Genomic DNA, 17,137 nt, shown 5'->3' with positions numbered 1-17,137 from the left:
ATCTTGTAAAGCAGAGTTCATCTTCACATCCAAGTGCCCACATCACAGCAAGTATCCAGAAACCATGAATTGTCACACAGTTTAGTTTTGGATGCCACAAAGATGGGGTATACAGGGGAAGAATAYCTTATTATCCCACTCAAATAATTGYACATTTCCTCCTGGCTGACAGGAAGGAAGCATGCCCCAATTTTCCAGTCAATTCAGATGGTAAAAGCAAATTAATCACAAAACAAGTAYTGATAGGCGACTTAGGCCATCTTAGGCAGGCAAGTCGCTTTCTGATAAAGGTGATGTCAGCCACACCTTTCCCTGAGATGTACAAAATCCACATGTGAAAAATGAGGGTAGCAGAGAAGACTAGAAGAAAGACGGGAATATATTTCCTTGCTTTGTATCTTGTGAAATTGGATGCTTCTAAACAAGTACTTAAGTTTGATGTTTCTAAACAAGATTTTTACTTCAGGGAAAAAAAAAAAATTAAAAAAATATGATTAAATACAATAAATACCCATTCAGTAACACTTCCTCAGCAACCTCCAAGAGGCAGCATGAAAGGCTGCCTAGTCTTATTGCAGATKTCATGCAATTAAAAAATGAAAGCATTTGTAAATTCAAGTGGAACAGACAGCATCCTTCAACAGSAAAAGCCCAGACGAAAAAGTGCCACTTTTCATAAGCAAACATTTTGGGTTATTTTTTCTCTTTCTACCATTGCTAAATAAGCAAAACTAAACCAAAGAAACATTACTAAACCAGTTTTTCTCATTTCTCAGTATAATCAATGTATCACAAGATCAGGTGAAATTTGAGAAAAGCCATAATAAAACAATTACATACCTCTGGCTTTTGACGGGGTCATAGTACACTTTGGCTAACCCATTTCCAGTACCAACCATTATCTGGTTCAGCTTGGGATGCCAAAGGCAACGTACAACACTCTGAAATAAAGCAAGATATTGACAATTACTTGGTCACTCATCTGGATCTCAGAGCTAATATTCACATTGTCGGAGGCATCACACTGTTGCAGGACCCAGCTAAAGCACATRAATGAGTATGTGAATATGTGAATGAATAACTCCGGAGTAGAATACAATGTAAAAGCAGCGACAACACTGCTTGATGTGGTAGTGAAGAAGTAAAAATTGATGATAGCATGATAAGCTGTGGTTTGCACAGACTAACTGCTCACGGTTTTCATGGGCATAATGGAARTGGAAAGCTAAGAAAGGATTTGAAGGAGAACAAATACTTCAGATATGGTATAGCAATCCAGGCCTTCATGACTTTTGTAGTCATTTTAATTTTAATTCTCCCACTTTGCTCATCACTTTGTCTGGTTTTTTTCCCTTCTTGGCATACACTGCTGACCTTTCAGTTGCTGATTGCAGAAACGGAAGAGCTGCTGATACTCACTCTTGCCTCTTTCTTCCCACAACACTAAGAACTTGGTATTTGAAGCCAGTGTCTCACAGTACTGTCACCCTTCTGGTCAGCAGTGAAACTCATTTTCAGACATTAGAAGTATTGTTCTACATGTGACTTTGAATCTCCATGTGAATGTTGTTTTCAGTCTGATTCAGCAGGCCAGCACAGAAACTGTAAAACTCAAACTTCTGACTCAAGAGAGCCAAATTGGGCACAGTCTGCCACAAAGGACAACCTGTCTCATCAAAAACACAAAAGAATGTATCTATTTTTGACAGATAGTAATGCCTTAAAGGGATATTGTCCAAGGCTGAAGTTGGTTTCTGCCACTTATGTAATAAATGTATCCAGAGCTAGCAAGATGCCTTATCATGTTAGTATTTAATGCAGCAATGCTCCCTGTTCCAGCCTTCCCCTTCTTTTCCCTCCACTTCCCATTCCATATTATTCCATACAATTACTATACTATTACTACGGTTCCATACTATTTCTGGTTTGGTMCAGACTCCATTTTTTTGAATGCTAGGAGGCACATAACATTAAAAATACTGAAAAAATTCTCAAGCCCATTCAGCTATCATGAACCAGAACTTCATCTTACCACAAGATGCTGCATGACAGCTCTTCTGAGCTGTTTTGTCTGCTCTGTGYTCTTGTGTAAGAAGAAAAACTGAGAGAAATGAAGTTCCTTTAATCAAATAGCCATTCTTTATAAGGTTCTCCAGCAAAGCATCCTCCTTCTACATATACTCACAGGTACAAATAAGCCTGGCTTGCTTATTACAAGACAACTACAGAACAACATTTTTAGAGGTAAATCTGAAGTACACRACACAGTACACAATGTTAAGAAGTTGTCTGATTTAAGTAAGAGTCTTACATACTGTTAATTAAAGCATAAGATGCTAAAGTAACTCTAAAACACCAAAGCCAGTAACAAGCACTGAAGGTCAAAGGTGGGTGGCCATTTTCTTTTATTAATATTTATTGCATGTGGTTAGCCAGCCTTTTAAAACTCTGTAGTTAATGCGGTTCTCCACTTTCTACTGTCAAGTAAATGTATTTTATAGCATGGTAGTGGATACCAGCCAACAAAAACAAGCCTGAGACAGCGTGGCTCAGTGCTGATGGGGTTTGCTGAGTTTCTAACTTGTCAAACATGCAGAGCACACTTTAAACCACCATGGCACGTGCTACAGAGCAGGCAAAAGAAACTGCCATTAAATGTAGCCCTATAAATCTTCCGAAACCGTAAAACGTTCCCAGAATATAATTTGTTAAAAACTAAACAAACTCAAACTCTGAATGCGCAAGTAATTTTATTAATCCACTGGCGTATAAACCAAGTTTATAAGAAATAATAAAAACAATTTATGTGGTTTTCAGATTATTTTAGAAACTGATAATACTCCCAAAAAACCGAAATACCGAATCCCTAAACTATATCCTAAACAATTTCCCCAATCATATAATTCTAAAGAAGTGAACATTTTGATCAACAGTACAAAAAAGGGATCCTTGTAGGCTAAGTCTTAGCACTGTGAGGGAAGTGTAAGGAAGATCTTTATCACACAAGAATAACTAACTATTAAAAGATATTTATTCCTCAATGCCTCTAACTTCTCTATTGCTTCCACTTAGAATAACTCAGGCAAACATCTTTCTCACTGGAAATGCTAAACATCAAATTCCACCTCAAAGAAGGTCCTACCTTCCMGCTCTCCAAGCAAGTAAGCATGTTAATTGCAAAGAAGTGTCTTCCTGCCTTTGCCTACATGTCCATGTAGGTAGATGCCCAACTACTGAATTTTACACAGCTCCAGAATGGTTGTGGTTGAAAGAGAGCTCTGGAGATGAGTAATTCAACCATCCTGCTCCAAGCATGGTCAAATATATAGATAGCTCAGGATATCACTCAGTTCAGTTTTTAGTATTTCCAAGGTGGAGACTTGACAGCCTCTCTCAGAAACTTGTTTCAATGTACAACCAGTTCTACCATAAAAAAAAAACAAAAACCCAACCACAAACTCCAAATAATTTTCTTTTGTTTAAAACAAAAAAAAAAAAAACAGACTCTGAAAAAAAAAAAAAAAAAAAAAAAAAAAAAATCCAGGTCATAGTTTAGCAAATAGAAAAAAATGTTTTACAACAAATAAGAATGATAAAATGCAGAATGCATCATCACAAAAAAATCTTCAACATTTGAAAAAAAGATTTCCGTGATGGCTGGATGTTTTGGACACTATACTTTTGGAGCATGAAGTCCTGGAAGCCTGTCATAAAAATCCTGAAAATAATTTTTCCGCAGAACTGATGTGGCCAGCTTTGTGATTACAAGAAAATTACACAAGATTGCTAGTAACAATTTAGGAACTGTTTTGTACTTTTGCTGTGGCAAAAGCATAAAGTTCTTCAAAAGAAATCAATCTGAAAAGTCTTTTGCAATGTCCATTGCATATACAAACACAGTAGCCTGCTTGCATTGGGAAATACTGAGAAAACATTGTGAAAATAGTTTTGTGAAGTCAGGTTGGGGAAATATTAAAATATTACCCCAAAGAGAAATACTCCAAGTCTATCTTCTTGATTCTCACGGTGAAAGAGCTACAACAGATTCAGTGGGTGTCACTGATAGCAGGCAGCTCTGGAGTGGTTCCCAAATAGTCTCATCCCTATTATTTCTTCTCACCTGTGCTTTTTCCTTTGATTCACATTATCAGAGCTCTTGCTGCAGGAAAGCAGGTACACAACACTTCTGTTAAACAAACATTATTTTTTTGTCAGGTTATTCTCCTTGTAGCTGAGCTCTAGGCAACTAAACATATGACTTTCCTGGTACTGTGCATATAATAGTGCTTTGACATGGGTTAACAGCAGTGTCTCTAAGTAAGAAACTGAAGCCTGATTTTCTGTAACACAGAATGGGACATTTATTCTAGCCTAGGAATACACCCCTGTGTTTAAAAGGCACAGTGAAGAATAACTGAATCAGATCTATCAGCAAACAAAAGCTAATTACCTCAACTGAAACTGTCCAGAGCACTTGGGCAACCCCCTGACAGGAGTAAACAATGCAGAGAGGGCATTTTACAAGGTCAGCAAGAAAAGATTAAAATGATTTGTGGCATACGAATGGAAAATTTACCCCCTAAGATGAAACCATGAAGTTGGTACGGTCATAAAACTACAGTCTGATGTCAAGGACTGAAAGAATTTTCCTGGATCTTTGCTTATAAAGATGGCTCGAGACTGCAGCCACGAAGGCAAAGTTCATTTCCCTGGTCCACATTTCAGATAAAAACATTCAGTTTTAGAGTGAGGACAGTGCTGACCCAGCAYAGGAAGAGCAGTCTCAGAGGGGTCAGTACAGGTCGGAGGCAGGAAAGAAAGGTTAATAATTTCTAGTAAGAGGGACCATGAATGGTTAGAGACCACACATCAGCAATGATTATGTGGATTGTAAGAAGATTCGGAGAGGATGCACTATGATAAAACATATAAAGGGAAAAGCATGAATGAGCTAATGTAGCAAGTATTCCTAGTTTCTATGCATTATAGAATATATACAGTCTTCATATAAACGTTACATCTTAGACCTAAAGTATTTTTTTGCAGCATTCCAGAGCCTGTGCAGTCACTTAATATTACTAATATCTTTTGAATCTACTAAAATGTGAGACTGCCCATTATGTAACAAAATAACAAGAATATAAATTAAGAATGTCTCTTGAAAGCATTATTAACAGACATCCTCTTTCACTTTGTTGTAAAAGGTTAAGGGAATATTCAGATTTCTGTACATTATTGCCTTCTTGCATTCCTATACGAACATTTTACATGTCTTGAGCTACTCTTGTACAAAAGCATTGATTTTTTAAAATTTGGTGCATTTTGGTTGCAAATACACCGAATCTCGAGTTGAGATCCAACAAAAACTAACTAACTCTTTATGTAAAGWAGCCTCAAGATAACAGTTGATCTTTATTTTGTCAGTAAAATTTTATTAAACAGACATGTATTTGTGTACACGTACAAAGGTCATAATTTGCTACAAGTCTGGCATGATAACAGTTCCATCATTTTTTAAAAAATTCCAAGAACTTCCATATTTTTGACATAAATAAGAATCACCATACACTTCTAGAGCACTTAGGTCAAGAGGACTATATTCTTTCCTTGCTACTGCAAAATGAAAAGTCARTTAGAGGGGTCATATTTTACAGTGATGTTTTAATTTCTTTTCCCTTCTTCAGGAGGTCTTAGTGCTTCTCAGTCAGGCACTGTTTTCTTTGGAAACTACCCTTTCTCCCTAAAGACAGTTCAGTTTTAAGGTTAAGTACCATGCAGCTGTCTTTGAAAATGAACATTTCATGTAAAGTGTATTTTCAGATAACACATGATAAAGTATCAGCTTTTTCTAGTTCATTAGTAAAGCTTCTTGTGACATGCAGGGACAAGGAAAGAAAAACATGTTTCCACATCAGTTATGCATTCTTGCAATAAATATTTTCCATTTTTGTTTCTTTTCACTTCAGGTACACACTTTCACTCTTCTCTGAATGTTCTTGACTTTCAACTTRCTTCTAGGCTAAGTTCACTAAATTAATGTCTCCTCCCATGGCTCTGAGTGCAAACCATTTAAATGAAAACATGATAACAAATCTGCTTTAGAGACTACATCTATCTACTTCCATCTCTACATAAAAGTACCTGAGAGGCTTGAAATATACTGAATGACATACAGYTAATATTTATAGTGTCCCTATATTTAATGCACAGCCAACATTCCACCTGTAAACCATGAAAATCAAAAGCGATCTTCCAAATAGATGCTAGAAAAAGATACTGCTAGTTACAGAAAAATACTGAAAATGTAACCATGCTAATTCTAGGTTTTCATACATCTCCAACCTATGAAGCAAGAATTCATGAGCATTTAATGTTTCCTTAAAAGTGCTACAATTTAGATAAAGTTCAGTAACTCCATGGTGAAGTTGCTGATGTTTTGACAGTTGTTGGGGAATCAGGTACAAGTAAGAGAGCGTGGGCTTCACTCTCAGCTAGCACAAGCCTTTCATAGAGTGGCAGGCTTTTCTCCTGTAAATTGCCTACAGTCATAAATCCTTAAATCAATAGAAATGAATGCAAAAGTAACCCATTATCTCCTACTTTGCTATTGGCAAGGTCAGAAAACAAGAGATGAAATGTTCTAGTGCTTAGTAGAAGACAATAAAAACCAATGGGAAGTGAAGAGTTGAGRTGGGACTTGTTTCATCATACTTAACATCTACACCTCTAATCCTTAGAGGTCTACTCTTTAAATGTCTACAAACTTTCACCTCCCTTTATAGTTAACAGAAATAAGCATTTTACAGTGGCCTTCATCTAACCTATTTTAGAGATCTATTTTAGGATGAGATAAAATCACAGTCTGGCTAAGTTTATTTTTCTCTGTTGATTAGAAAAGGAGACTCGGGTGACTGGATCAGCTGTAGACATCTATATTTGGTCAGGTGAATCCCTACAGCCTAAAGTGGCCAAAATAACTCTAAAAGAAAAACAGAAAACTAATGAGGATCTATACTACAGCAYGTTGTGCTACTTAGATGAAACTCCACAGCTCAAGATTCCCAGTACCCATATAGAATTCTCCTAGCACAGAAAGTACACATCAGATGAAAACTTAAAAACTGTCCAACAAACAYTGAAAAACCTTAGCTTCAAAGATCAGGTTTAGCTCTGGGATAAACCASAAAAAAACCCTATGTTTGCCCTTATTGCTTACCCCTTTCCTAACCTACAATCTAATAAATAATTCTTCAGAATCTGTTCTGAAGCTATGCAATAAAAAAGTGAAAGCAAGAGCTGCTGCTATAAGAAAATATTTTCAGTTAGTAGAAGAAAAACTTAAACAAACCTTCTGTCTTTCCTAYGTGTGAGCTTTGCTTCAGTGGCCGTGACGGTATGTGATGGTCTCTCTTTGAACAGCACTGCCTGGATTTGCTGCACTTGGCTGTCCAGGCAGTCAGACAAGTGACATGTCAGCAGGGAAGACAGTAAACATGTAAAATGACATTCTGACCATGGTCGTGGATTCTATAAGGACAGGTGACCCCAGAAGTGGCTAATTGGGGCTTTTCTGACTGAACTGAGTCATGAGTATTTATTTTAAATGTAATCACTGCAAATTCCAGTGCTTCTGGGGGAAAAAAACCAACTTTGCCTGTTAAAATCAGTGCAAGTATGCAGACAACTAGTTTATTTAGCACATCTACTCTGTCTTTTTTCCTATAAAACTACTACATATTTACAGTGAAGAAACAATTGCAGTATCCTTTAAATGCACAGGAGCTTAAACCATAATAAGCAACAGTACTTAGGAAGCCTATAATAAAAAGTAATTACCTTCCAAATCAACATTATCTGTTACCTAAGCCCATATTACACTTGTATTTGAGAGGGGTAAGCAGTGTCAACCTTGGGTTGGATTAAGAGATCAAATCTCAGCGCAGCCTTTCAGTTTAATCTTCTATAGTTCTGGAACTTGCATATTAAGTGCTTCTGACTTTAGCAATCTGACTTCCCATTGGAAAAGGAGAATGTACAAAGTTATTTCAGGAAAAAAACTCCCTTTATTTAATAGAGTTTCTAAGTCTTTGAAAAAATATGCAAATATTTAGATGCCAGTTGCTGAAGACAGCTTCCCACAACCACAAGATTGCACCCCATCCCTGTTTTGTTACTACTGCTTTTAAACAACTTCTGTAATTAGGAAAGACATTAAAGAAGGGGCTTTCAAACTTCCATTTTATAATAAAGGTGTGGAACCCTTTACAAACCTAAGATATTTAGACAAATCCAGTCTTCATACAAATTTCCAGATGTGTTTTATGTGGCTCACAATTCTCAGGGATGAAAAAAACCTCTGCCACTTTTTATTTTATATGTCCCAGCAAGAATACATATACTACTTGAGAAAAGAAAGAATATATGCCTCAGAATATACTAAAAATCTCAYGCTGAGGAAAGATCCATGTGCATTCTAACTTTTAGGCAGTAGAGTAACTCCTTCTTGAGTCAAAGATCTCAATGTTTTAAAAGAAAACACACACTTCTCTCACTCATACTCCGTGAAGTTCAGAAACAGTTCCTAAGGAGTTTTAAGCAAGTGTTTCAACAGGTTTTCACCCAACTCAACAAATAATTTCCTCCAATTTTATGCAAATGGAATTWAAAGAAAAATTTTAAAACCCCAAGAGACTTGTTATTCTGATTTGTAGATAATAGCAATCTTACCTGCAGAAATACTATGATTTCTACACAATAATCAAAGATCATAATCATGGTTGAAATCAGAATGAAAAGTAAAATCCACCAATAAAGTTGGTATACTAAGGAAATTACTATATAGATAGTTCTTTGTTATCCTGAGTTCTCTGCAGATGATCTCCATGAAACATCATCTACCATTAAGCATCTGCTGCCCTCCAAGAGTGGCAGTGCTGCTCAGAGGCCATATCAATTCCCACTGCACACTCTGTAATCTCTTTTCACTGGTGATACAATAGCCATCTACTTGGCTTGCCATGCTGCTCTACCTGGAAAAGGCTGGTCTGCCTCCTGGAAGCAGCAAAAGAGAAAATAAAAATGKGTAACTCTTATAAAACTGCCATATTTTTAATAATTAGAAAATAATTAAATACCTGATTTACAAGTATGCCACTTTAAAATTTCTGTCAAGTTGAACAACAAACATTTACACCTGATTTCTTCTTTCAAGGAAAAATACAATTAACACTTACATGTTGTACTATGCATGCTTGGATTTTAAAAAAGGCTGCTCACATAATGAAAATGTACTAATATTATATTAAAATATCTACTGTAACCCCAATTGCAAAAATCTTCATGTCTGAGATCTCCCTGGAGCTCTTCCAAGGAAATGAGCCAACTACAATAAATAAGGTGGGAGGTTAGGGAGTATCTACAATGCAGTGACCTGCTATCATTATATTTAAAATACTCATGAGAATACAGTAGTGGAGAAAASATTACTAACGTTTTTCCCTTGTGAAACATGACTTAGAAAATGTGTGGAAAAATTCAATAGAAAAGGGACCAGAAATAGAAAAAACTTATAATTTTCTATGTAGAAACCAGAAATACCCTAAAAACATTTTCAGAAACCAATATTTTCAAACAATGCTGTACCACTTACCTTTAAAAGTAGAGCTATAAAATATATTCTTATATATGGAGCCACTGAGCAGTACTTTTCTCTTTTGAAGAATGAAAAAGCAACTTAATCAATGTGGCAACCTGTTTCCCTTCTAACTGTAATGTAGGGCATTTTCAGCACCTGGCCTGTTAAAATTACAGCCACACTTTCATCACCATATATCACAATACTAAGGGAGACAACCTTCACATACACCCCCATACTCCCTGTTACAGGGACAAAACTCTCAGAGTTTATTACTCTTGCATACCTCAAACCTCTAGTGACAGCTCCCCTAAAACCAAGTACATGCTGCTCCAGGATGCACAAAGGGAAGGACCACCTTGTCCTTACGTCTACGTAAGCAGAGAATAAAAATTGACAGGTTACCACAGTATAAAAGAAAACATATCATTGTGATTCACCTCTTATGCTAGATTTTCTTTCTTGCTCACTTTAAAAAATGCACAAAATTAATGGGCCTTAAATCTTGTATTTACTTCCCAGCTGTGGAAAACGTAGACTTTTCTTTTAAATAGAACAAATGGCTTTAACAAAAACCAACAAAACCAAAACAGAAGTAGCATGATCACCTCTTCTAGAACTTACAAGAATTTATTTTTCTTAAATTCAAAAGTTTTAAATCTTAGTGAAAAGGGCCACAGTGGAAAAGGCCTTTACCATATTACTGTACCTTATAAATAGTAAATGATATTGTTTGAGGTCAAGGAAAGAAATACTGCAATCCTATATCAACTGTGCATAAAGGATGCTGGAAGGTTCATATTCCTTATTCTTTCTCTCCTTTTCACTCTTTCATCTAAAAAGAAGCTTTATTTATAGCTTGTCTCAGAGGACCTTCCTGAAACATCCCTTAGAGGTATTTTCAGAAGTATTTAATAATTYAACTTTTGCTTATATTTGAGAAACTAAGAAAATATTGAAGAATCCTCCTAACAGAAATAGGTTTCCCAAAACAACCACAAATCTGTGGGTTTGGATTGTAGCTTATCTACATAAATCTGTGTGTACGAAAACTTGCAAATCTCATTTTAGAATGTACATAAACTCATCATTCTGACTCATTTTAAAATTATATTATTACTTAAAATTTTCATTAAAAATCAGCAATTCCTGTAACTACATGATTTATTTTCCTTTTTTTTTTTTTATTTTATTTTTTTTTTTTTTTTTTTTTTTATTTTATTTTTTTTTTTAATTTTTCAGTGCCCATTCTAGCTTGGCAGTAACAGGGTGTAATATTGTCCTTTCCATATGGGGAAAATGAGTACTCTACTGCTGCCAAAATCAATCTAGTCTGTAATAAGGATAACTACTGGGTGATCTGTTGGAAGTAGCCAAATGAATGACAGACATGTGAGCGTGATTCAAGGGCCTATCCACAGCTATTTTAAATTAAACTGACATTGGGGGAGATGTTGTGTACCCTTCTTTTTCCCATACACTAGGTATTTATAACTGGTTCCCATGAAGATCTCATGCTTGCATAACCAAAGCAAGAATTAAGAATAAATCCTCCCTGACTTTCATCTGGCAGTGAAATCTCCCTTCCCTTCCAGACTGTAGTTATAGATATCCCAAAGATGAGACCTCATTCCAAAGCAGCTACAGGTCTTCCTGCCTCTCATACTACCTGAGGAAAAGAAAGGGCAATGGCATCTGACTTTCTGAACATAAACGCTGCACCCCCATGTTCTGGAAGTATTATTTCCTCACACCTGTTTCAGCCTCCTTCTCTATGTAAATGGAGAGAAGAAATGTTCTGCATGCAATTATACACATTTCAGAAAAAAATATGCCTCTAATGTTCCAACTGAGAAAGTTTAATGGAAGTATTTAATTGTGAATGTTTGAGGAGCAAGTGAAAGAACCTTTCATAAATAATACTGTTGAGATAGAAGAGAARGAGAAATTCATAAAAGGATTTTTTCAAGTTCCATTAAAAAAGAGGAATTTTTACAGTTTAGTAAACAAAACCACAGTCACAGCACAAAAGCCTCTAAATCTCCAATTGTATCTGTACACACYGAGCCAGAGTAAGTCCGGGGTACTGCATAGAGAGCATCAGCTTCCTTATGAGAGTGGGAGAGGCAGGAGCTAATCTGCAGTAAGTAAATGACCCTGCCATAACCTGCAGCATGGGTGATTTCTCTCCTTGATAAACTCATGGAAAAAAAGTCCACTGAGTGCTTTAACTGCAAAATTCCTCGGTCTGCATCAAGGTATCTCAAAAACAGCAGTCAGTGGAAGCGGAAAGGGTGGTCAGAGAAGCACCAGTAATTTTGTGTTTGTCCTGTTCACACCTCCTACAGCTAATAGCCAGAGACAGAGCCTGCAGTCTCCAGCTCTTTTGATATGAGTTTTCTTCAAAAASTATTGCTATCTATCTAAGGAGCTTGAATTTTATAAAAGTCTAAATGCCTACATGGTGGGATGGTATTCAGGAGAGGTCATAACCGTTTAGTCAGAGATTGTGGCTGAGAATAAAAAACCCACTGATACARGAGAAGAAAAGCAAATTAATATTCTATATTCAGCCACAACAKCAGAAACTAATCAGACTTTAGTCCCTTAGTAAAACCACACGGTTTCACTCCAGCAGCTATGAAACAGTAATGGATTTTCCCATGAAAACTTGAAAGAAAAGGTGAAAAAAGGTTTGTGTGGTATGATGGAAAGGAATGCCAGACACAGCTTTGGTCAAACATTCCCATTAAGTATTTTCTCATTACCCACTAGGTTCACTCACAGGCCAATTTCACTGGCTATTTACCAGGAGGTTTAAGATAATGTTTACTGCTCTTTACTCTTTTTCAGTTTTCTAAGCTTGCTGGCATTTCCCTTAAAAATACCTTGTGAGATTACAAAAGTAACACATGAATAGTTTATACTTTTTCTTCACAGCAGATTTTTTGTTATTCTGRTTATACACATCCAACCACCAAACTGGTATACATTTSCCTTTACAAAGTCTTWCTAYTTTAATTTTATGCTGGAAATAAATTACTAAAGATGCCTTTTTTCTTTAGCAATATGGACTAAATCTAACTGAAATTATTTCATTTGGAATGAGAGCAGATCAAGCTCTTTGGAGAGAGAGATACTGGTATATTTGTGGTTTTATTACACATATAGCACAGCATAACTTCATCTCTGCAATGCCTAAAAAAACCCAAAAGAGAAAGTAAAATTACATATTTCAGCACTAGGTAATATGCAAAATGTAAAGAAGTATAATGCTTAGTTGCAGAAAACAAACTGAAGTCTTAGATAACATTATATGTTTATCTTAAATTACACTAATGCCAAAAGCTTTTGGCTTTTGGCTGCTTTTGATAGTATRTAAAAAAATGGAAACTAGGAAAGTAGCTGGAAGAAAGCAAGTAATTACTGCACTTCTGAAAAAATGCTTTGATAAACTACACACAAGATATTAATCTCCCAGTTTACAGACCAATGATCTTTCCAACAAACAGCAGTTACTGCTTACAAAATGTAAAAGCCAGCTTCTTGAAAATTCATTTGCTTTTAGCATGCCTTTATGGATCTATATTTCATCAGACACAGTAATTTGAGAAGAACAAGTAAAGAACACTAACGAAGAAGCTAAAATATACAAATGGTTAGAAAGACCTTGAAAAAATATACTGCTTTTATTTTGCAGTAATTTTTATTCTTTTAGATTCTGGTTGATAAGCTAAATTGTTTTCCTTAGATGTGTACAATTAAAGCTGTAAACTGGACAGACTCGTTGTACAATTATTAGTAGTGCTGACTCACTGAAAATTGTCATAAGATCCGTATTTCTAAGTCTCAATTCTTCACCTATTATTTCCATTATTTTCATTTCCACTATATGCAAAGCAGAAGAATCACAGTCCTAAACTTTACAACTACAAATGAAGAAAACCAGCAGCACTAAAACTCTATAGACCAAAGTGATTTACTACAGTCTTAAAAAGCACCATATAAATATCAGCACCTATACAAATTTATAGTATAAAATTATGAACCTGCTTAGATTTGTACACATACTTAAAATTTTACTATGTTAGTGGCCCCAGTGAAGTTGCTTATTGACAGTTTCCTACTGTTGGGTCTCAGTTCCATCTCTCTTTTGCACTTTGAAGCAAAGAACAAAAATTTAGCTCTCAATTCTGAGAGAAATTGAGAGAAAATGGTCCTTTGATGGACTCCTCTGTATCACAATCTATTGTAGCAAGTAAACAGATTTTTTTCCTCTGTTTCCTATATTTAGAAGACAAAGTTAYCAAATGAAAATTGTATTTTATTTCAATGCAAAAAAAGCATATTGGCAAGCTGCATTTCTCAAATTTTAAATGATTCTGGCAATACAGGATCCACCACTGACAAGATCCTCCTTCTTGCAGTCTTAGAGCATAAGTGCAGTTTCTGCACACTTACCTGAGCAACACTAAAAGGAGATGCCATCATGACCACCTCCACTCAGCTCTARGGAGTTCAAATTCATTGCAAATGGAATTATGAAACTACTTTGTTTCCTGTGCACAAGGAGAGGAGAGCTCCTACAAAAATCTTTTCGTACTTTATCTTACGTAGTTTTTCTCCTTATCTCTCTCATGAAGCTTAAGAGGAGATACTGAGGCATTCATGTTTTCTTTCAAGGTTATACATACTTGGTTATAAGGCTTGCATCRGAACATAAAAATCCACTAGAAATATTCATGAGTTAATTTGAGATTTGGTATGTTCCATAGAAGAAAAATGTAAAAGCCAAGCTCTGCTGTATTTGGAGAAATTGTTTAGTACTAAATAAAACTTTCAAAGTCATATAAAACCCTTTTGTATTTAGATCATAAGTTTAAGATGAAGACAGGTGGTTTTATTGCTCTGGGGAAAAACACATGTTTTCTGCTTTGATAAGAATTCTGCATTTTTAATTTTCAAGATAGCTGCCACTGAAATGATAAATCCATCTGTAGGATGAGGTAAAAATGAGAAAATGGGATTTGAATAGATAAGCAAATACAAATGCATATTCTGCATAAATGACATCCAGCAGAAGGAGGTTTGGTCTGCTGTGCTAGGAAAGGATGTTTGTGCTGGCCTAAAAAAAGTGCAGGAGAAAATGATATCCAGAAACTAAGTGACAAAATTGCTAATTGAACACTGCAACAACTACAGGAACATACGTATACCTTGCCATACTTATCAATGGCAATTCTGTCCCAATTTCACCCACTCCTGTTCATTGTAATCTATAAACCTAGTTGTGTATATCACAAAAGTAAAAGGASCTTTTCAACTATGGTATTGACCTTTTCCCTTCTGTACAAGGGAACAAGAGGTCAATTCAAGCCATATGCAGACTATTCTGTATTACAAGTTCACAAYTTTAGGTTTTCATATCCCTGGTGAGACTGGTGGTTTTGATGGCAAGATTCTTAACGATGCCTTCCTTTTGTCCAAAATTTTTTCATTCAGACAAGCTAAAAATGCATTCTCGAGTAACCACTAGACTGATCTTATGGATAAAAAAGGAGTTTTGTCACAATAAGGCAATTCATCATGACAACTGAAGTACTTCACTTATGGTGAAGTAAACAACATAAACATCTAAATATCTTAGGATTTGTGTCTCACTTCACAGTTCTAGGAGAATTCACAGAAATCCTTGAGAAATGTAACATCAGAGCAGGGAAGTTCTACTGCTTAAACACCTTGTCCTAGGACTTCTTATTTTCTTGTTTGGTATTGAAACAGGAACAGCACCAATTATAAGGGCCAGTTACTSTAGCCCTATCTCTTAATCATGGAGTAGGAAAATCACAATAGTGCTAGTGGGTAATTATTCGCATAAGGGAAAGAAGCATATGAATATGATTTCATTCATACTGGGAAGAGATAGCAAAATAAAATACATACCGCATCTGTAACTTCTATCTCATATAGCTTCTGGAAGGTGTCTCGATAAAAGAAAAACAGCTTCCCACTGCCACCACCTTTCTTAACTGAGGTGCCAGTGACAAGGATTTTATCATCTGGGCTGAAACAACAATCTGTCCTGTTGAAGAAAACAGAGCATGTCACTGGGCAGATAAATAAATAACATACAGAGAACTCATATAAAAATTTTACTCCTTAAAACAATCTTTTTTATTTGTTGATCCTTTTGAGACAAAATCTGAAAAAGTCTTTTGTTAGCTGTCATCTATTGCTATAGTTTCCAGCTAGAGTTATCTGCTACAATTGTTATCACAGTTGAGCACAGGATGTGCAAAACTAGCAGATTCAATAAAAACCCTCCTCCCAACAAAATTCTCCTCCACTGAAAAGTCTTGCAAGCTTTTCAATGAAAGAAATAACCCCCCCCCCCCAAAAAAGTACTTTCAAATCTGGCTGTCATCATTAAGTACAAAAATGTACCAGGCATGAGACCTTTTGCTGATGATACATTTTTCAGTGATGCAAGGTGGTGTGTTTACACATTGGCCAAAACTGTTYTTCTGTTTACTTTTCTTCTGTGTTACAAATTGGAGTTAAGATTGAACTGTCCATGACTTGTCTTTCTAAGATCTTATTTGAAAATTACAAACTGTSCTTAGGGAATTTGGATGCAGTACAGCTATTGAAATACAGGACAGACCAATAAAAATATTGAAAACAATACTTAGCTCCATGCAGCCGAATAGTCAGCACTTCTGACACCACAACCTGAATTCAYACCATGTACATTCTACCATGTGGATGTTATGTCTACTGTTTCATTCAGTTCTTTTTTTATTAATCATAGACTAAATAAAAATGAGGTTTACATCTATCTCTCATTACACACATACAAGGGCTTCCTCCTGAAAGGTTGTTAATCAAATTAGACATAAGACATATGAGACTCTATCACAAAAATGAGATCTCTTAAAGCAACATGAACCCCTGAAATAGACAAGAATCGTCTTGCACACAAGGACTGAGGATAAAAACTTCAGTAGAATCCCTTCCCATTCAGCAAAAAAACTGCTATTTCTGACAGTTGGAATAAATTAAGAGTACTTACATCGGAAAGAAGCTGGGCAGTCCATCTGCTGAATTAAGAGGCTTTTTAAATTGTCTAATATCCCATATCTTTAAAGTATCATCTCCTGTGAAACAAGAGACAAAGATTAACTATAACGAATTCAAGTCAAGAATTTAGGCATGTCAGAAAATGTCAGCCTCTAATTCAGCRACAAAGAGAACAAAATTATACAGTAGAACGATCCAAAATGGGAACTGTTTGGAAGTTTTTTGTTGCTAWATGACTATGACAGTATAAGGTTGAGAAGCTCAATATGTTGCACTCCAGTATATCAGAAGGTTCTCAATGGGTCAATTCTGTTGTGGTCATCTCTGCTACAAGAATCACTATCCATAGTGGAGTCAGATTCCTCAATCACTTATTTATTGTGTTTGTGAGCACTTTGCTGCTAGGAGAAAATTTGACTTCCA

General features: G+C 35.8%; 1 protein-coding gene across 1 annotated transcript in view; it reads right to left on the bottom strand.

The window, feature by feature from the left end:
* Positions 1-17,137, bottom strand: part of WDR70 (WD repeat domain 70) — a 124,976-nt gene that overhangs the window by 12,763 nt on the left and 95,076 nt on the right. The window contains exons 11-13 of the mRNA XM_057364689.1: positions 16,707-16,791; positions 15,578-15,716; positions 841-941 (exon numbers count right to left, since the gene is read on the bottom strand). Of these exons, the coding sequence (XP_057220672.1) occupies positions 841-941; positions 15,578-15,716; positions 16,707-16,791 (325 nt within the window). The remainder of the gene's footprint in view (positions 1-840; positions 942-15,577; positions 15,717-16,706; positions 16,792-17,137) is intronic.

The sequence above is a fragment of the Malurus melanocephalus genome, unplaced genomic scaffold (genome assembly GCF_030028575.1).
Source record: "Malurus melanocephalus ecotype Western Australia unplaced genomic scaffold, MMel_1.1 scaffold_41, whole genome shotgun sequence".
Lineage (NCBI taxonomy): Eukaryota > Metazoa > Chordata > Aves > Passeriformes > Maluridae > Malurus > Malurus melanocephalus.
This window is presented reverse-complemented; position numbering and strand designations above follow the sequence as displayed.